We start from the raw sequence: 22,816 nt of genomic DNA on the forward strand, positions 1-22,816 counted from the left end.
CTTCGATTGGGATGCCCATATTTCAGCACTTTCTTCATTCAGATATGACAGTCGAACCGCTTATTAGAATACTTCATCATCACGTAGCGCTACAACCTTGGGTGGATCCTGGCTGACTGTACAACTTTTTTCCAATTTGTTCGGTCTTCCATCAAACTAGGGTCAAATGGAATGTTCATTTTCCGGAGATCTGCTTGGATGTTATCTCTCCATCGCTTTCTGGGACGTCAGAGTGGTCTTCTGCCTGTAGGAATCTCCTCCCATCTCATTCTTCTTATTAGAATACTGGTTATAGGAATATCCCAGTTTAAGGAATAGAAATTTGAGGTTCCGAAACATTTCTACTAGCGACCAATGATCGGTTATTAGAATATCCCGGTTATATGAATAATTTTGCTTGGCACGAAGGCTCTTCCAATAAGCGGATTCGACTGTATTTTAAAGAGTGTGAGTGCTATGCAGCATCCTTGCTTTAGACTCTTACTAATAGGAATCTCTCTAGTTAACTTGTTTCTAGTTGTTTACTATCATACTTGTGTAAAGCAGTTATACTGCTTTTTATATTTTTTGCTTATTCCTTGATTTTCCATTCCTACCCAGAACACTAAAAGTGGTAAATACACTAACGTATGCCTTTGTCAGATGTGTTAATATCAAAATGTTTAGATGTGTCAATGTTGCTGCTGTATCCTAGTTATTCTATCCTTAAGTGAGCACTCAGTTTCCCCTATGTAACAAGTGTTACATTCTGTTCAAGGTATGTAGTAAACAACATTGATTTGTTCAAGAAATATATTTCCTATTATTTTTGCTGGAGTAGTCAAATATCTAGAGCGAAAGAGTGAAATTGTCGGTGTCACAAGTTCTTTAACAATTTCTTTTTTACCTTTTTTTTCTTCAATTTGACAGTGTTTCATGTAAACTTTTGTTATCATCAAAGGCCCTATGATCTATGAACAAATTTTATCCAGATGCACCAACAAAAACTACCGTTTATGTAGCAACTTTAACAACAATGTTATTTTCCCTAGTTGTCTGATGTATATATTTTCTGTTTGGTTTTTTGATCATTATAAAGGAGTCGATCGGATCTGTTATAGAACAATAATTAACGGTAGAGTTTAAAAAGATGATATTATTACAAAAGAAATTTAGAAAAAAATGTGCCAAATGTAGGTTATAAGAGTCGCATCAAAAAATATGGAATGAGAAACGATTTGTTTCTATTGGCTGAACATCCCATCGAAAATCTTAAGAAATTTAATTTACAAATAAATACAGTCACAAGACTTACTAAACTAATTAAATTTACTATTATTTACATAGTAAATCGAATTTATTTACTATTATTTACTTAGTAAACCAACTTTATTTGCGAGTAATTACTTAGCAAACTGAATTTATGTACTATTATTGACTTAGTTAACCAAGTTTATTTAATTTACTATTATTTATATAGTAAATGGAATTTATTTACTATTATTTACGTAGTAAACTAAGTTTATTTACTATTAATTACTTAGTAAACTGAATTTATTTACTTAGTAAACTAAGTTTACAATCTTAAGATTATCTTTGAGATATAGTGAAAAACACACCGAAAAAACAAACGTTGGAGGTTCTTACCCGAGGTGACAGTCTTTCTCAAAGGCAAGTTGCTGAGGGAAGTAACGCTACTGCTTTCTGCAGACAAAGCTACGGAGGGAAGGGGCGTGGGCGTGTCTGAATGAGATCTCTCGTGCATGGCTCTGCCTCCAGCTCCTGAACTACTCGAACTATGAGACCCGTAACTGGAATAACTTCCTATAAACGAAGAAGTGTTAAATGTGATATTAAATAAATGCATAAATAACAATAAAAGTAAAAGGCCAGCTTCTAGTCCACAATACTTTTTCTCCAAATCTGGGGGAAACCGGGACATTTTAACGTAAAAAACGGGTCATTTTTCCCAGTTGAAATTTTGAAAAACGTTCTAAGGTTCATTCTGCTCACTTGTTAAGCTTTTGTGGTGGGAGTATTACATCTCGTAGGATCGTGACGTATGAGACGTTGATGGAAAGGGGAGGGTGCAGAGTACAATTACATAATCAAGTACATCAGGCTACCAAAAAGGTGCCTAAAACTAATAGTCCCTAAACGTCTTAACTTACAGGAATGTGTTAGGTGTCGCATGATCTAGAATCCCTAGATATGGGGGGAAATACACCAAAATGTTCCGTTTTTTTAGGTAAAATGTCCCGTTTTTCCCCATATATGGGGGAAAAGTATTATTGTGGCTTAGATCCCGTTTTGCAACACGTGTTTTTAGGCATAACGTGTCCTATATAAATCTCAAATACACGTAGACATTATTGAAATATTAAATTTACATGTGGAAAGATTAAAGAAGAGAAGTTATATTAGTTACGAAACAAAAACTTATGTAATAAAAGGGTAACTGTTTTTGGGTTTGATGATTTTAAAAATATATATATTATTGAGTGATCTAAATATACGAAATGTACGATATTTTCTTCACCTGTGTTATTAACGAAGCATAATAGAAGCATCCACAAACTTGTTCAAATGTCAAATGTTAATTGTATCAAGAAATCTTTATGAATAAATAATTAAACAAATGCTTTTAGCAGAAAAATATGAAGACTCTTGGAAAAGAGAGCAAGATAAACACAGCTACAATATGTATTTAATAAAAAAACTTAAAAATGTATAGTTATGTGAAGTCATTCTTTCCTAGGGGTCTACCTCTTTTTCTTCGCTCGTGAGAGGTCCACATGAAGACTTGTTTTGAAAGGTCATACCATCTGAGTTGTTGGAGGAGCAAACTGGCCAGCAGCTTTAGCGTATGGTTAGGTATTCTTCTTCTTATATCCTTGTCTCATGTCCTTTAAACATTTTTTTCATCCTTTTTGTTAAAACTTTATTTCCATTTGGTTGAAGGAAAAATCCCGTTTCATCAGTATTAAAAAGTCTGTGTACGGTATATTCTTATCCATTAGGTATTTTTTAATTCCCTCAAACCAATTTCGAAGCTGTAATTCCGTGATAATTTTTCTAACTGGTGTTAAAGTTTAGCTAATCCTTTCAGAAATTTCAGCATATCTACCTAAAACCTTTATACCATTTTGGCTCATACCTTCCATTTACTTTGGTATCTCTTTTGGTTTCCTTCACTAAGTATATGTTCGACACTATCTATAAGCTGCGTTTTCGTGAGTGGATAATGAATTCTAGAAAGTTCTAGCATCCACTGTTTCCTTCCTCATTTGTTAAGGTTGGAGAAGGACCCATAGTGTAAACCTCGGGATATTTTGCTCTTATTTTGTATAGCAAAGTTATACGAAGTATTGAAGCAGCAGCAACTGATCTTCCTCTTAGAACGGCTAGCATCGCTGCAGCCATTTGATCTGGAGTATAATTTTTTTTTGAGTCATTATCAGTTATTAAATACATCAATAAGATTGTAGTTAGGGTTTATGTCTTAGTAGTATATACACCAAAAACAGTCTATGATTGTAAATTATAGTATGGATACGATATTGTGTTACAAAGATCGCATGTTATAGGAAAGAGTCAAGAAAGATTACGATACAAACAAACAAGAAACACTAAAGAAAACCAAAGCAACATAGAAATTAAAGGAACTAAGTTATAAAAGCCATTTACGACAATGGTATATGGAGAATAAGGCTCAACCACGATTTATACCAATATTACAGAGATCCCTCTATAGCAAATTATGCAAAAATTCAAAGATTACGCTGGGCAGGTCACCTTATAAGAATGGATAACGATAGAACACCAAGTAGAACGCTTAGCGGAACTATGGTGGGACCTCGGTCAGTAGGAAGACCAAGGAAGAGGTGGATAGACGAAGTGAGAACCGATGCTAAAAAGATATTGAGGGTAGACAACTGGAGGAGAGCAGCCGGAGACAGAGATACTTGAGAGGCGGATGCTGGAGGAGGCCAGGGGCCCGACTTGGGCTGTAGCGCCATGGGAGAGAGAGAAGTTATAAAATAATAAACTGTTATCTATGGAAGATAATTGTTGCTTTCACTGTCCCATTGTCTACGTTAACACCAGGACTTAAACAATTGTAAATAATCCGTATTTGGACCACTCAATACTCAATCTTTAGTTAAGGTTAAGTATTTCGGTTAATCTTACCTGTGGCACTTGGCGCCCGCCTGACGGCAGGACTGGGCTGATTGAGACCATGAGAAGGAAGACGAGGCTGATGCGGTCTTGTTTTATTCGGTTCCGATAATGCCAATAATTTCCGCACCGCTTGAGGCGAAGCCGAACCTGAACATAACATTTTCGAAGTTTAGGTATGGTATAGTTATTCAAACAATACAATCAGAGCTTATCTCAGAAACAATTCAACTGTACTTCACGTGTACCACATAGAACTACACGACAGCTGAAAAAATGTAGTCTTGATGATTAATCAGGCGTTTTAAAGCAAGTTTGTTTCAATAAATAGGAATTTATAATTTTCACTGATCCGACAAAACATATAAGAATTGACAGATGACACGGAACATATGACGTATGTAATAGAAACATAAAACCGCTATCGATTGCCGCATTCCGGAGACGAAAAAGTGACGGAGCGGCTCCACAACTGTTGGGAATTTGTTCTCTGAATGTAGCACTTGCCATTTTAATTCCGCTACCTCCGTCCAACGTATGCTACTTTTGTAAATTTGTCAATAGACTTGTTGAAAGATGGCGTCAAGTACTAATTATCAATTAGAAAATAGCGCAAACGGTAAACAATCTACTGGTACATGGTCTTCGACCATGATTATGAAGTAAAAAACAATTTTAATATAACAGAAAGTGATGGGCTGTCACGAATTTAGGGAGCAGAACGTTACCGCACCATCGGAAACCACTTCCTCACTTTTTTGTCTCCCAAATGCGACCATTGTCGGTGATGTACATCCAATGCTACGAATAGTAGTTCAAATGTCGTATGATACCGAGCAAAACTAGCGCTAGTGTACATAGAAAAATTTAAACTTGAAATGTAACAAATTGTATGCTCAGAATTACCTATGTAGTTCAATAATTAAGACACTCTCTGGCGGAGTACTATAGTATTTTTACTACAAAAACGTTATTACGTAGGTCAAAATTTTTGACGTAAGAGAACTGTCAAAACATTAGAATGTGACTTTTCATTATTGCTATGTTTATTATACGCTGTGAGCTCGTACGTAGAGGGGATATTTACAAATTCGCGAGCGCCAGTAGTGGCAAGTCTGTAAACGTTTACCGGAAATTTGACAAAAATGTCAAAGTCATTAATTTAAAATTAAAAGTAAAAACATTAATTATAAAAAATATTAGTTGGTCAAAGCTGTGGTATATATTTTTACCTTAAATATACTTACGTTTTAAATACTGAATTTAAGTTTGTTTAATGTTCCGTAATATCGTTGATTGAAATAAACGGTAATATTAGCGCCATCTACACGATAATTGTGAAAGTATCCGAAGTAAGAAATTAATATTTTATCAATAGAACGTCAAAATGATTAGCAAAATCTTAAAAAAATCGAGTACAATTTAATTAATTTTTTGCGTTGTAAATATTAAGCGATAACAATTAAATAATAAATTTAAAAATTACCGGTGAAAGTTGAATTAGTAATCCGCCAGGAGCGACACCAGCGAAGCTCAGAGCCTATAAACACGGTAATAATGAAAAGTCACTGTTGTGAAAACAACAGTTATTTACATTAATTTGCTTTTATAAAAATATCTCTCTGTAAATCTGTTGGGACAATCTGTATTGTGTTTAAAATATTTAATTCTCTGAAAAACTTGAGTGTAGCGTTGTGTGTTTCATAAAATATACATCTGCATTTTTTATAGTTTCGGGGTAAAAGCAGGTCATTTTGCCAAAGAAGTGTAACATGTGTTTGGCCCTTTTCAGGGCGAATGGTGTAAACTAAACTATCAAAGATAATAGTGCAGAGATTTTGAATAGAATTTCAGCAGTCTCTTTCTGATGTCAGAGATGAACACTTTGTTCGCTTGTGCGTCTCTTTTCGCCGTAAAAATACTCTCTCCGCAATAATTAATAGATTAAAAAGACTCTTACGTTCTCTCGTTCGCTATTAAGACTATCATTTATCGTTAAGCCGCTTATTTGTCAAAATCGTTGTTGTTAATAAATGTTTTGTTCGCCGAATACCCTTATTTATCGCTAATACACAACCCTTTCTATCGTATTAATTAGCACCCTTAAAACCAGACCAAATTAAATCTTAGAACCAGTTCTCCTAAAAGTTCACTATTTTGTTTATATCGAAGGACGGGACATACGGGTGTGGTCCTAAAATATTCACCTATGTCCAATTAGGCAAAAGGTAATAATTAAACCATTTTTGCCACGGTGGGGTGAGATTGAATAAAAACTCACACCAGTCACATTCTAATGTTTTGACAGTTCTCTTACGTCAAAAATTTTGACCTACGTAATAACGTTTTTGTAGTAAAAATACTATATTAACATATCTTCAGAAATAATCGCTTTCGTACTGCCTTCAGTCATGTGATTTATAATTTTATTACATCTGTTTCGAATATTACACAGTAACAGAACAATTTTAAAGATGAATGAATGTTTCTTAGACAAGCTTTAATTGTATGTTTTTCAAACTATTGCTTTCAATCAGAAATATGACACGAAGATTACCATTAGCATTATCGTGTACCCATTGATTAGTTTGAAGCTATAGGTAATAATGAATGGCGATAGTAATGTAAAAGATTTTCTATATCGTGTTTTTTAGAAGGTATATAATTTTAAGTTGGCAACACTGTTTCTACTGATAAACATTTTTACAACGTTCAGCTGATTTGTCGCAGTATTGTTGGCAACTCATTGTAAATAACCTGAGGCTTTAACAATGCTTACAAAAATAGTCTAGAATTATCTCGAAAAATATAGTTTCAGTTTGTGAAATGCATCACCCATTCCATTAAGCCCATTTCATGGTTGACATAGTCGTTTGTTAGAGCTTATTCTCTTCTTTTTTTGTGTAGACATGACTCTCTGTTTTTCAATGCACCTCCAGTAAGTTGTCATTCCATCGTTTTCGTGGGTTTTCCTACCGATGGTCTTCCTATTGGGGAACCGTCTCTCGCCGACCTTACTACTCTATTTGTTGTCATTCGGCTTATGTGGTCGTTCCATTCTACTCTTCTGTTTTTTATCCAGTTATTAATGTTGCCCACCTTGCCTCTCCGTCGTATATCTCTACTTCTAGCTCTGTTTCATAGTATCTTACCATCGATTTTCTAAGGGTTTTCATTTCTTCTGTTTTAAGCATTCTTTTGGTCCTGGCTGCGACAGTTAGTGTTTCTGCCGAGTATGTCATTAGAATTTTATTTATATATGGATAAGTAAAACGGCTAGCCTATGCCTATAAGCCCTTTATTAGTCTCAATGTACGCTTGGCGATTGGTAACTTGGGAGCCAAATACTGGAAAAAGACATAACCAATAGGACCTCTCGATTGGACAACATCCATTCTATACAATTTATCTGTATACTCAATTCATTTTAAAATTATATACCTCTAAAAATACACCAATAATAATAAAATTTGTTATAGAAAATAATTTCATCACTAAGGAACTCTAAAAGTTTACTATTTTATAGTTATCCTTAAATTTAGTTATCAAAATCTTTAAGAAATCATGGATAAACTATATGACTACGACGAAAGCGAAAGAAAAAGCTACCCAAAAGGAGGAAAGTTACGGAACCTAAAATCAGCTCATGGGAGAAATTTGGACAAATTTGCAAACTCTACCCACTCCATGGAACAAAACAAATAAGAGTAAACAAAAAACATTAGTAAGAAAGAGAAGATAATTGATCCAATTGATGAAATGTTCAGAGAAAATAAAGACTTTGTAAAAAGTCAAAGACATCAAGAGTAGTACGTAAATAAAATGTTGATAAACATCTTCAAATAAAATGCAACACAGCGATCAAGGGTTCGAAGATATTCAATTCCTTATAGATCGAGTCACTAGAGAATGCTCCAATAAAGGGTCGTTTAAACACAGCGATAAATCAAACAACTTATCAAGGTCAATCGAGTTGTTGCAACTTATCATTGTGTGTAAACGGTGCATCGCACAACTTATCAAAGTTGGAGTTGGGTTGAAGGTGGTATCGCATTGAATCGCAGCGTCTAAACAGTGTTTCAACTTGTCATCACAACTAGTTGCTGTGACTTATCGTTGTGTTTAAACGACGCTTAACGGACTTGACATAAATGCATCAAAGACAAAGTTATTCTGGTTGGTAAAAAAGGCTTTGGCCCTATGCAACTAATTGTCAGTAATGAACCAATAAAAAAGTTAACAATTTTAAATACCTAGGTTGTTGGATAAACGAGACACTAAATCCTGATGAAGAAATTAAAACTCATAGAAATTGCAAGAGGAGCATTTATGAAACTTATATCTATACTGTGCAATTCTCAGCTGAACTTAAAACTAAGAACCAAGTTCCTAAATTGTTATGTGTATCCTGTAGTACCATGTGGACGTGAAACCTGGATCATGAAGGTTAATATGATGCAACAAATTAGAAGAATTCGAGATGTTGTAATATCGTAGAATGCTCAAAATATCAAGGGTTCAACGCATTTCAAACATAGAAGTCTTAAACAGAATAAGTTAAGGCAAAGGTGACTTGACGAAGATGATACAAAAGAGAAAACTTGAATATCTGGGGCATTTTGAGAGGTAACAGATACTGGATACTGCCGTTAACACTCAAGGAAAGATCGAGAGAAAAAGAGGAATTGGTAGGAAGAAAACATTCATGGCTCCGAAACCTTCAATGGACTGGATTATCAGCAAATGGATTGTTACATGTCGCGCAAAATTGAGAACGATATCGTCAAATTGTCATGGAAGCATGGAAGAAGAAGAAGAAGAAGAAGACGGATAAAATGCACTATGGACTCTAAAATGATATTTTAGAGTCCATAATCTAGTAAACTTCCTCTTGGTTCCTTTGTGACGAAACTTAAGCATTAATATAGATAAAAACACAAATTGTTATTAACGAAACACCTAGTTTTGATACTTATCAAAGAGTACTAACCGAATTTGGCGGTAGGCTTCCTCTCGTCGCTGGCACTGCTCGTACTGCTGGTAGTACTAGGTGCCGGTGATGAATGCCGTTTGGTCCTTGTACTGCCGGGTCCAGAGGATCCCCCAGTCGCGGGACTCTCGCACTCCAGCGACATCTCGTGCAATTTGGCTTCGTCAGTTTCGACTTGGAGGTTGTTCAGATAGGCCTTGACCCTTCGTACCATCTGGGACTCTTCGAACATCTTCTTAGGGTTGGGAGCTGCCGCTGACTTTTTTCTTCGTTTTACAGTTGCTTGACCTAAGATATAGAAAGGTGCTTACACTTAGATATGACGTCTTGACAAAAAAACTATAACTATCAAAATCAGAAAAATTTCGTGAACATAACATCTATTTTAGTGCCCACAAACACCCTCGATTTTTTTCAGATTTTTTGAATCAAAATTGAGCTCAGAAAATATTTGAAACTTACAAAAAAGATTAGGTTATGTAGGTAATTTTTGGCAAACTTCCATATGATTATTTTTCGAGTATTTTTTTTTTCGTTCTTTTGAATGGCGGGGATAGATTTGCCATTTTCTCTTCGGAACATCCTCAGAATTCAAAAAACCCATTTTTTCTCGGTATTTTCACCATGTTTTTAGCACATAAACACTTCATCTTCTTTAGGTGCCCTGTCCGTATTCAGATGTTGACCCTCATCATGTTTACAATTTCCTGAAACCTCTCTATCGGCTGCTGCGCGAAATAATTCTTCTATGGAGCCACACCATTGTCTAACATTACGCAGCCATGAAAGTTTCTTTCAACCAATCCACCTCTTTCCCTCCACTTTACCTTGTATTATGAAGAGAAGTAGATGGTATTTTTTGTATGTTGTACTTCCTATTTATGATGTTTATGAGCAGACATGTCAATAAATAACAATTTTTGATAATTGTTTTTATTTCTAATACCGAGATCAGTTTTGCTATTTTCAGACCAGAACATGCTCAACATCCTCTTTTTTGTTATTTTTCCCCATGTTTTTAGCCCTAAACCTCAACTGCATATGAATAAAGAACGAGTTTTTATATATTTTTTCAGTTTTTTTGTAATAGCAAGGTCATGTTGGGCATTTAAAAAAAACATACTTTAAATTCAATACATTTATTGTTATTGGGTTTCATCCTAATATGTATACCTACTCCAAATTGATATTATCAGCAACAATTGATACTGTCATCTCAAATGTCATTTGTCATTGACATTTCAAATTATTTAGAAGTTTGCCAAAAATTACCTACATAACCTAAAACTTATTTGAAAAATCTAAAAATTTTTCCTTATCTCAGGTTTGATTCAAAAAATATCAGGGTGTTTCTGAGCATAACAATGTATATTCATGAATTATTTCAGATTTTTTAAAGCAAAGGATCGCTCAGGAATTTTTTTTTTTCGAAAAAAACAATTTTTTTGCGATAGGGGACCCCTGGGGCTACATAGGGAGAGGGTCTACATAGGGAGAATATTTTTGACGTTGGATTTTTGTAGCTGGTTAGTACCACATATTACAACGTTTGACAAAGCTGTGTATTAGCGATAAATTTATATACCTTGTGCGTGATAATTACTAGAGGCAGTGGTAAGTTGATTGAGTGCTACCATGGCATTGCTAGCAGGCTGTCCGCCCAACTTGAGCATCGTGAGTAAATCGTACGGACTACTGCACATGTTGCTCAACGACCTCACTTCCTTTGCGATCATCCGCAGCTTTTCAAAGTTTATTAGGCCTTCAACTTTGGAATCGTTGCCCAAATGAATGAACGTCAAATCTTTCTTAACGACTGGGTAGAAAGGTATCTGAAAAGTACAGAGAAGGTTTAGTAAGGTGTTAATGGCAATGGTGAAGCTATATTTGGTAGTTTTTTATACACTTTGCGATATTTTTGTAAATATATAGTCACATTTTTAATATTAACAACGTAACTTGTGTTTTTTTAGTAAAACTACCAAGTACAGTTCTTTAGGACAAATAACTTAACTCAGTAACTCCCGGGCCTGACATAGTTTCAATGTTAACTGTCAATTTGAGCTCAAGTGGGTCGTTAGTTTACAAGTTGCAGTGGTTTACGTGACGAAACTTTCTCAATGGTTTACGTGACGAAACTTTCTCAATTTTGAAACAATGACATCTTTGGAGTGTTAATTGCTCCCTGATGGTAAAAATATTATTCAGAAGGCAAGATTGAGGACAGGCGAGGTCCTGATAGACGACAAATGAAGTGGCTAAGAAACGTCCAAGAATGGACTGGGTTAGACTTTCAATCACCAATAAGAAAAGCCCAAGATTTAGAAAAAATTGCGGAAATCATCACCAACCGTCCCTAGAAGAAAGACCTGAAGAAGAAATATGTGGGTAACAAAGACTTAAATAATGGACAAGACTATAGTCGCCCAAATTCGGGAGTTGTTCCGGAAAGCACCAAAAAGTGTCTCAAATCGCTCTGATCGATTGCAAATTGAAGCTGTGTGAGATCTCTTGTTGAACGATTATTCTCAGCGTTATTTGCAACTGTAACAGGAGTTTCTTTGCCGATATATTATGACAATGGATGAAACATGGATCCACCACTTCACTCCGAAGTCAGCTGAATATCCAGAAACATCTTCTTCTTTAACTGACCTTCACTCAATGGAAGTTGGCTACTACAATTGCGAACTCCTCTTTGTCTTCAGCGGTTTTTATTAGCCGTTCAAAATTTAGCCCTGTCTATTGTCGGGTGTTTCTTAGCCACGATAGTGTTTTCCTTCCTCTTCCTCTTTCCCTCGAGCTTTCTTTTCGCTATTAGTTGAGCATATTGGTACTTATTATGTCTCAGTATGTGGCCTAGGCATGATGTTTTTCTAACTGTCACTGTGTTGAAAAATTCTCGTTCCTTACCTATTCTATGCAACACTTCTTAGTTTGAGGTATGCGATGTCCATGAAATTTTGACAATTTTCCGGTAGATCCACATTTCAAAGGCGGCCAAAACACCCAGATAGGGGAAACAATTTCAAAAAACCAGCCACAACCGGAGAAGAAGAAAATTGCTCTCTCACAAAGACAATGCATCATGTCACGATCCCAAAGAAACCTGAATTGTACTTCAAATTGTTTCTGCATCCACCATATTCTCCATATCTGGCACCTAGTGACCACTAGAACTCAAACGAATGCTGCAAACGAGGCCAACGCGTAATTTGAAACCAAATTGTTGTTTTATTAGTCAGGACTGGGATTTTTTGAGTATAGTGGTATAGCATTCACAAATTTACACAGTAGGTTGGATCAAAAAGTACACTAAGTATATCATAACAGAAACAGTAGGTATCTGAGAAGAGATAGTGTTCAAAGGTTAAAATAGGAATATAGTCTACTGACGACTATTTCACTTTTGCGCGCACAAATTTTGCGTTTTGATTATTTTTACATAATCTTTATTATGTACAATATAATATAAAATATTAATAAGTATTATTGGTTACGTTGCAATTGTCACTTATGCATCACGGTTAAGACAAAAAGATAGGGATAATAGAGAATTAAGACCAACCATACAACGTGTCTTGAACAAACTTTCCTTCTTTTATCTAAATCTCGAATATTACGAAATATTTCTTATTTCAAAAGTTTCCTTTTTCAAGAGTGTTATTCAAGCAAATTTTTTTGGGCTATTTACTAGGGGATGTAAAAATTTCATTAGGATCACATGATTATTAACAAGGATATAACTTCTTCTTAAAGTTCCCTCTCCTATCGGAGGTTGGATATCATAATGGCTATGGTCACTTTGTTGGCTGCTGCTCTGAATAGTTGTAATAAACTACAGTTAAACCATTCTCTAAGGTTCCTCAGCCAGGAGATGCGTCTTCTTCCTATGCTTCTTCTTCCTTGGATCCTTCCTTGCATAATAATTCTCAGCAACTCATATTTTTCTCCTCTGGTAATGTGACCCAAATATTCCAGTTATAACAGGATATAACAGAAATACGAATTCTGTAGGTATGGTAGTGCCTTAATAAGATGAACATGATACGGCACCCCCAGTAGTAGAATTTCTTATTTTTCTTCGATCAAACTGTTATTTATCGAGAATGAGAATGAGCAACGAGGCCTCGTATTGTTCTTATGTACGATCGGCTCATTATTACCTAAAGTGACTCTTTGTCCACGTAGGGATAATGGGTTATACTTTCCGGCGCCCAACGTGGGGCGTGATCTTATATTTTTTGTCTACACTTTTCTATCGCATAAGCCATTGGGGACAAAAATTATTTTAAAGCTTAAAGTATCAATAATGGCGAATGAGATTTCGCCAAAACGTCTACTACACTTTTGTGTCAAAAAGAAACCAAATTCAAGCAGATGAATACCGGAGAATACACAAAAGCATAAGTGACAATTGCTCTTTCACTTGAGAAATTTTTAAGTTATTAATATATTCGTGAAATAGTCTTAACGAATACCACCTATGGCATTAGTTTGCAAATAATACATCTAGCAAAAGAGAACAATTACAATCTCTTAATTTCTTACATGTATATACTATAGAAACTTAAGTTGTAAAATAATGTCAGAAATGGTACAAGGCATACGAGAAATTGTTGAAAAACACAATGCAAAGAGAATTATATTCAGACTTACAGTATGCGTAAGTACCAGATACGACTAAAACAGATTAATAATGAAAAAATTGTGTTATATGTCGTGTGAAATGGTCTGTAGAGCTTTGCTGCAGTAACTGTCACTAATTTTAGATTAAAAAAAAATGATTTTATAGTTCATATTGGACGTATCTCAGCAAAGCTCGTTACTATATACCTATGTTACATATATAATTAAAAATATCACAAAACGGTTCAAATTAACTTTAAACTGCGCAAACTGTTGTGGAAGTCTCTTGTCCTCAACATAACATAAATTGTACATTCAAACACTGAAACGATTTTTTATGATCGACTTTTAGTAAAAATAGAAATATGAAAAAATGCAGGTGTGTGAGTTATGACTTACGTTTACGTACTTAAAAGCAATAAAAATGTTTTTACGGCCGGCTATTAATCTTTTAAGGAGAATATATTAAATGTTGAACGAGTTAAGATGAATCAAGAAAGAAAAAAGATTGAAAGGACAATAAAAGAAAAACTTCATTAACTTCAATAATTATAATACGTGATAAACAATACGGCATCTTGCAGCTCATAAAAAATCAAAATAAAGGGCAGAAAAACAATGAGAAAAAGACCTACTTGACAATGAGAAAAACTTGGCTGAAGAACCTAAGAAAATGTCATGTTTGCAGATCAAAACAACTACATATACCTATAGTATAGATAGTTCGACAATTGACGTGGTTTTAAGAAGATGAACTGTCAATACGAACACTAGACGATATATTAAACCTTTTAAAACGAATATTGCTAAACGATCTACTAGAATCACTAAGAATTATCATTTATCAGGAAAATAACATACAAGGGAGGATGTAATAGATACCATGGGTCTCCGCAGTAATCTCCTTAGTTAGAACCAAAAACATTAAGTTATCCAGAACTCACACCATTAGACTACAGTCAATCTAGAGTTGGTCAAGATAAAATTTGACCCTCAAGATACTATCCTTCAGTATTTATTAGAAAATTGCAGTCAATACCGTAATAACGAATCCTTCGGTTTCGGTATAACTTCAACACTGTACATGAATAAATATTGAGTTACGAAAGTTTATTAACTTTCACAAGGATACAAGTGAAAATCTGATACAAACTGTAAAAAAATTTTAAGCAATTTTCCCAACTTGCCAACGGGATGGAAGGTTTTATTAAATGGAATATTTAGTTTGAGAACATCAATTGTAAAATTTTATTCATCTGCACTTGGAAAAACTGGAGTGTAAAGTTATTTTGAATATTTTCTAGTTCATTAGGTGCGCTACATTATTCCAAAAATATTATTTACTAAAAATTTGAATTTTTTTATGGTTTAAGAGTTTAAGGGGGCCATTTAAGAGCTTAATTCAACGTTTTACTATACTCATACTTATCTAAATGAGGATAGCCTAATTTGGTAGCCGAGATAAAGTCGGCGAAGACAATAGGTCATATTGAGAGAATGTCAAAAGAGAGATTTACTGTTCAAAAACTCTACCTAGAGGGCCAAGAGAGAGAAGAGATCGAAAAACTTGTATTCATGGAATCGATGGTCTTCAAAGATGGAAATATGAGAGAAAGGAGTGACAGTAGTAGTCTTTGCATCACAATATAAGAAATTTAGCCTGACGCTGGTGGGATGTCCCTACCGATTTAGGCCGATGTCAGATTATGCGTTTTGACCGGACGGTGAAAACGCATAGTGTGACAGATCGGTCCGGTTGCGTTGGAAACGGATGCGTTTTGAGTCATCGGTACGCGCTTACAAACTGCACCAGACTGAACGCATAGTGTGACAGGTCGGTCCGGTTGCGTTGGAAACGGATGCGTTTTCACCGCATCCGGTCAAAACGCATAATGTGGCATCGGCCTTAGTATCATAATAAATAGTTGATGTTACTAATCCCTCAATTATCTTTGCGACGGGTGGCAATAGTTTTGGAACAGCTTACTAGGGCCGGACTTTATATTATTTACAGAACTGACTCGTTACCTGCCAATGCAAATAAATTATTAAAATTAAAATTTCTAGACAATGCTTCGTATTAAAATTTTTTAATATTTTACTGTTAATTCTGCTTTAAATCTTTTACTGTTATTATCATTATTTTCCTTAATTTCTTTAATTTGTTCGTTTGTCTTATTTCATTGTACATAATAATATACCTATAACTACATAGATATAAATACGTAATAAATATAATGATATGATATTTAAATTTATATTTATTATTTCAACCCCATTAAAATATTATATCTACTTGAAGACTTGAACTTTTTGGATGGGTACGAACTTTCAGCTTTAAGCCGTTCCGAGGACCGAAAGTCCCTGAAAACTTCTATAATGTTTATTTTAATAAGTTACAGGGGTGAAAAACTAAGAGAAAATTTAGTGTCATTTTTAATTTCAAATATCTCATTCAAAGGAAACTTTTTAATTCATTCCAAGGGACTTTCGGCCCTGGGTAACAATAATTTTTCATTCTGCGTTTAAATTTTTCAAAAATACTTACATATTAGTTTTCTCAGGATTCGAAAAGAATGATTACATTTAAAACACATTGAAAATTTTGACAAGCGTCAAAATTTTGCATTTTGTTCCTTTCAACTTAATTTTAGCGAATCCGCTCCTGGAGGGTTTGTTGTTTTGTTATTATGATACTAAATCGGTACGGACATCCCACCATAGTCAGGCCAAATTTCTTATATTGTGACGCAAAGATAAGATAGGTAAGACGGTTGGTTATAAAAATTCAGGTGCTCAAAATATTCAAAATTAATTATCATCACTCTGTATAAAAGAAATGAAGATTTCTGAAAGTTACACAAAATTCTCAAAAAAATCGATAGAAGTAAGATTGAATCCTTCGAAATGTGGGACTACAGAAGAATTCTACGCGTGTCCTGAACAGAACACAGAACCAACATGTCAATTCTGGAAGAGCTTCATATAAAAGACAAGGTATGTATTAAAAAAAGTAGAGCGAACATACTTAAATTATATGACCCAGTTGATAACAGTATGGCCGGTGGTCGGTGTGAGCTCCAGAGAAAAGTAGTGTCAAAAGTTTAAAAGGAAACAAATTGTAGGTTTTCCATTTTTTATGTACAATCAATTTAGTACCTAATAAACTTAAACGTATATAAATTCATAGTATCTTTACATTAACACTGAAATGAAGTTACTAATACTAAAATAACAGTAAAATTTTAGTCACAAGACAAGATACCAGCATCTAGTTGGCCGGTATCAATCGTCGGATTTTTTCGAGTCGTCAATTTTTCGAGTAGGAAAATGTATGTTTCATTTAAGTGAATCCTTTAACTTCGAACTCGTGTCATTACAATTTGAAATTTTAATACAATTATCATGTAATTTAAAGGTTTTTAAAACCAAAAATGTGGCTAGTTTTAACTACTCTCGAGATGTTTCACTGATGATGGACCGATTGGATCTAAAACCTTTTGAAGATATTTATAATCCATTTTGACACTTTTTAAAATTTCATTATAAATATATACTATTTCGCTAGTAACCGAATGAAGAAACAGTACGATACACAATCCGAAAAGGGATTATTTTTTTGTATTTTGACAACGACACCCGACTTGGGCGTCGAAACGTTAATAAAATCATTTTTTGGTAAAATTGTGGCTTATTTCCCATTGAAAATAGTTGATTATAAAAATGCCACAAGGAAATAGCTTCAGAACAACATTGATAACTGGGAGTTGTAAAATAGGGTCCAGTTGTCGAAACCAGTATCCAGTTCCAGTGCAGTCCCGACATAAGACGGTAAATTGAAACATGGACTCAGTTATAATCTCGATGTTAAACGCGCGGTTTTTGATAAAATAAATGTAAATCAATTGTACAAAGTAATTAGATAAATTCTATGTTTTAGTATAATGTATGTTGTGTGTAAATAAATTAAGAATAAATAATATAAAGAAAGTGTTTTCAATTAAAATAAAGTTAATAATCAAATAAATAAAAACAGTTCAGTATACATCCACCGAGATTTTGACTTCTTTTAATTCTTAGACGTAACTTCATTTCAACTTTAACGTTAAACACTAAATAATATAAATATAATATTAAAGAATAAAAACGTAAAAACACTTACAATTGGAGGTTGAGTCTGTTCGGCGCTCACTAATTGACGATACTTGCTCATATTCCTGGAAGGATCCATGAGCTGTTGCAGTTCCGAAAACACCCTTTGATATTTTCCGGGTAATTTGTCCCAGCTTTGCCTCAATCTAGAAACGGCACCGTGTCCCAGCCCGCTTACGATAGCGAACATGGAGTTGAAGTTTTTGCATTCTTTGCATTGTCCTGTAAACAGAAAAATATGTTAAAAATCAAAAGATCGCCATTTAGCGTTATTTGTCAACTTTTCTTATTTTTAAATTCGTCTTTTTCAATACATCTTTTGTAGTGAATAATTTAACGTATAGAATACAATCATACAGAGACAACAAATAAAGCAGCATGACAAAAGAGCCTTAGTTACGTATATTCGCTGTTGCTGGTATAATAGGGAACTTGCATAAAATTTTAAATTCGAAAAAAATGGTATAAATCACAACAGAACATAATTTAGAACCTGTATCAAAAATAAAAAAGTTTTGTTTGTCTTTCGTTTGGCCCCTAAAGACGACTAAAAATTCAACTTATACCAGCCACCCCAAAACGCGTCGTGACGTCACAGGGTTGTATGTTTACATTCTACACCAATTGTATATATAATTTTAAATTAGACATTATAAACGTCAGTAGAAAATACAGTTATGTGACGTTACAAATGTTTTTGATCGTTTGAACTATTCACAGAAAATTTGTACTTTTACAAAATGGTTTTATTTTGAATAGTAAACCTTCTTTCCTTTCCTTCAAAAACTGTATCAAACTGCAATCTCAACAAATTGGTATATTTTATTACAATGACATACGATAAATGTCATTAGAATATAAATATTTTTCTCTTATTCCCCGACGACGATCTGGCTAAATACCCAAGTAGGTGGAGGCCAATAAACTAAAGAAGAAGAAGAAGAATATACGTAAATATAACCGTAAACTGAACCACATAGTCAAAACATAGAGGTATATATTGACATAGAGAGAGTGTCATTCGGAGCGAAGTGACGACACCATCTTTTTTCTTTGGATTAGTGCTACTTCACTCTTACACATAGTAAAGCTGCGACAGTATGATAAACGTCATTTTTAAGTTAGGAGAAGTACGAAGTTAGCTGATATGTCTTTCCTGTTATTTTTATTTAGTCACTGTTTACATTGGACATTGACATTTATTTGTAGATGTTGTTAGACGAATATTCTGTTTGGTTTTGTTTTTTATTGTTAATTGTGCAGCGAAATTGTGATAGTAAATTAAATATAAAGTTGTTTATAGCCTACAGAACTGAATTACTTACTTACTTACTTACTTAGTCCTAAGCCCTTCTACCTTTAGGTGTAAGGCTGGTGGAGTTGAGTTTGGCATTGTAGTCTCCATGCTTTCCGATCTTGCGCTAGGTTTCTTGCACTTTCCAATGTCAATCCCTTCTTCTCGACTTCTTTCCTGATTTCATCTACCCACATAACTCTTGGTCTCCCTCTTTTGTTTTTCCCCTGCACTCTCGTTTCGAACACTCGTTTTGTTAGCCTCTCGTTCGACATTCTACACACGTGCCCGAACCATCTAAGTTGTCCTTCTACTATTTTTTCATTGATTGGTTCTAGTTTTAGGTTTTGTCTAATTGTTTCGTTTCGTATTTTGTCTGTCCTTTTTCTGTTTGCTATTTTCCTCAGGAACCTCATTTCCATAGCATTGACTCTGGATTTTTGTCTCCCCGTCAATGTCCATGTCTCGCTGCTATACATGATTGTTGGTCTAACTACTGATTTAACGACTGCCGTTTTTACTTTTTCCGGTATCCCTTTTTTCCCAAAAAATGTTGTTTTCATAGTGTTAAATAAGCTTCCTGTTCGTCCCATTCTCTCGTTTATTTCCATGTCTTGTTTACCATTTGATTCGATTATTACTCCTAGGTATTTAAAATATTCCACTTGCTCTAGTTGTTTCCCGTCTAATTCTATTGCGTGTGTCTTCCTCGTATTTGAAATTATCATTGTTTTTGTTTTCTCTGTATTAATTTTCATATTTATGTTTGATAGTTCTTCTTCTAGGATTTCAAGATTGTTCTGTAAGTCTTCTCTGTTTTCTGCTATCAATACCATGTCGTCTGCAAATAGTAGCTCCGATAGTTGAGTCTGTTTCATTTGCCAGTATCCTAATGTTAGTTTTCTCATTCTTCTCTTGGCTTTCTTTATCGCTTCATCCAGTACCACTGAGAATAGCAGTGGACTCAGCACGCATCCCTGTTTGACGCCTTGACTTGTAGAAAATTCTCTGGATTCCTCGTTATTGGTTCTTACTGTATTTGTATTATTTTTGTACATATCCTTTATTACTTCTATTATGTGTCTGTCGACTCCCCTTTCTGTTAGTGTCTTCCAAACGTCCTTTCTTCGGATTCTGTCAAACGCCTTTTCCAGGTCAATGAAGCACATATGTATCTCTCTATTTTTCTTGATTACCTTCTCACTTACTTGTCTTAATGTGAATATTAGGTCTTGCGTGCTTCTGTCCTTCCTGAATCCACACTGTGTGTCTTCCATAGTTGTTTCTATTTGTGTTTTTATTCTTGTCTCTAGTATTCTTGCTAATACCTTCCCAGGGATACTTGATATGGTGATACCTCGGTAATTATTACAGTTTCTCTTGTCTCCCTTTTTGTGTATTGGTAATATAATGTCTTTCTTCCAGTCCTTTGGTAATTCTGCTCTATTTATGATATCATTCATTAGTTCTTTCATGCTATCCATTCCCTCTGTCCCCATGAATTTTATCATTTCCGGGGTGATATGATCCTTGCCTGGTGCTTTGCCCAGTTTTACTCTTTCTATTGCTTTCTCTAATTCCTCTCTTGTTATGGATTCCACTTGTTGTTCTTCATTCCTTTCTTGTATCTCCCCTTTGTTGTCCTTGTCTACATGAGTTAGCTCTTTGAAATGTTCTCTCCATCTTTCCATTATTTGTTTTTCTTCTGTTAGTACGTTTCCATTCTTGTCTTTTATATTCGGCATCGTGTGCTCTTTCTTTTGTCTGAGTTGTTTTAATGCGCCGTAGAAGAGTTTTTGGTTTTCCCTATAATTTTTTGTCATTTTTTGTCCAAATATCTCCCATGACCTTTCCTTTCCTGCTTTCACCGCTATTTTAACCTCTTTCCTTTTTTCTTTATATGCTTCGTAATCTTCCGGGTGTTTTGTGCTTAGGTATCTTTTCCATTTGTCTTTTTTGTTCTTTATTTTCTCTCGTATTTCTTCCGTCCACCATTCTGTTCTCCTCATGTTAGTGTTTGCTATTTTTGCTTTCCCGCAAGTTTCCTCAGCTGCTTTGATTATGCTGGTTTTTAGATATTCCCATTTTTTTTCTATATTTGTATTTTTTGCCCTACCTTTCAAAGTATTATCTAATTTTTCTTGGAATTTCTTCTTATATATTTCCTCTTTTAATTTGTAACTTTTTATTTTTTCATTTACTACCTTTCTTCTCTTTTCTTCTTTTTCCTCTGTTGTTCTCATTCTCATTATTACTAGATGGTGGTCACTGCCAATCTCCGAGCCTCTTTTCACTTTCGTATCCTGTACTCTTTTCCATTTGTTGCTGCTTACCAAAAAGTAATCTATGATTGATTTTTCGTTTCTGCTGTCTTGTACTCTCGTGTATTTGTGTACTTCTTTATGTTTAAATTTTGTATTTGTTATAACTAGTTTATTCTCCATACATATTTCTATTATTCTTTCACCATTTCTGTTTAGCATTTCTTCTCCTTCTTTTCCCATGCACTCCTCTATTCCGCTGTTGTTGTTTCCGACTCTACCGTTTAGATCTCCCATTACAATTATGTTTTCTTCCCCATTATCAATTTGCATTTGGAGCTCCTCGAAAAATTTATCTTTCTCTTCCTTTCTTGCATCTTCATTTACTCCGTAGGCTGTTATTATTGTCCATATTTCTTCGTCCATCAGTTTAATTTTCACCGATAATATTCTCTGGTTAACATATGTTTCTTCTATAACGTGTTGTAGTCTATTCGGTGCAATTATTATCCCGACTCCTTCTTTTGCTCTCTCTTTTGTATCCGCTCCTACCCAAAGTAACCAATATCCTTTGTGTATTTTCTTAAGACCTTTTCCTTTCATCTTCGTTTCTGTTATTCCTAGTATTTCTATTTTTTGTCTTATCATATCTTCTACCAGTTCTTCCTCTTTTCCATTGATGCTTCTCACATTCCATGTTCCCATTTTTATCTCTCCTTTTTTCTGCAATCTAGCTTTCCCCTTTTTCCTATTTTCATCCTTGTTTACCTTTGCATCATCTTTTTCCCTATCGCTTTTCCCATTCATTGCCTTGGTTGTCATTGTTGTGGGTCCGGTCTCATTATTTTCTTTTAGTTTTTTGAAGTCCCTTCCCCGATATTTCTGTGAGTTAGTATAAGTTTCTCTTTATTATGGTCCCATTTCCACTCCTTTCCATTTATCTCTAGTTTCATATATCCTATCTTCGTAGTATTACCTTTGTCTTTTTCTTCTTTTGCCATTTTCCTAATTTTTGCTTGTATTTCCCTTTCCTTTCTTGTTAAATCTGATTCTATATACACCTTTTGTCCCTGTAGATTTTTCAGTTTTCCTTTGTTTTTTAGTACACTCATCTTATCCGTTAGGTTTTCCATTTCTGCTACAAAGATTTGGTCGCCGATCTTCACCGCTCCTCTCAGTCTGACCTCTAATTTCAGATTTCTTCCTATGAAGTGTTCTACTGACTCCTTTACAGGCTTTCCGTCGGTAGCATCTAGTGTTAGGCCTTTTAATACTATATTATTTCTCCGTCTATCTTTTTCCAATTGTTCTATTCTATTGTTTGCCATTTTT

The 22,816-nt window shown here is 34.5% G+C and overlaps 1 protein-coding gene across 6 annotated transcripts in view; it reads right to left on the minus strand.

Moving 5' to 3' along the window:
• LOC114325085 (rap guanine nucleotide exchange factor 2-like) overlaps positions 1-22,816 on the minus strand; it is an 849,570-nt gene that overhangs the window by 41,831 nt on the left and 784,923 nt on the right. For 5 of the 6 annotated variants that reach the window (XM_050660022.1, XM_050660023.1, XM_050660025.1 and 2 more), the window contains 5 exons: positions 17,940-18,151; positions 10,734-10,980; positions 9,149-9,436; positions 4,171-4,308; positions 1,627-1,803 (listed from right to left, as the gene is read on the minus strand). In XM_050660022.1, coding sequence (XP_050515979.1) covers positions 1,627-1,803; positions 4,171-4,308; positions 9,149-9,436; positions 10,734-10,980; positions 17,940-18,151 — 1,062 coding nt within the window. The remainder of the gene's footprint in view (positions 1-1,626; positions 1,804-4,170; positions 4,309-9,148; positions 9,437-10,733; positions 10,981-17,939; positions 18,152-22,816) is intronic. The other variant, XM_050660024.1, reaches the window with a different exon arrangement.

Source organism: Diabrotica virgifera, chromosome 9 (assembly GCF_917563875.1).
Source record: "Diabrotica virgifera virgifera chromosome 9, PGI_DIABVI_V3a".
Taxonomy (NCBI): Eukaryota; Metazoa; Arthropoda; class Insecta; order Coleoptera; family Chrysomelidae; genus Diabrotica; species Diabrotica virgifera.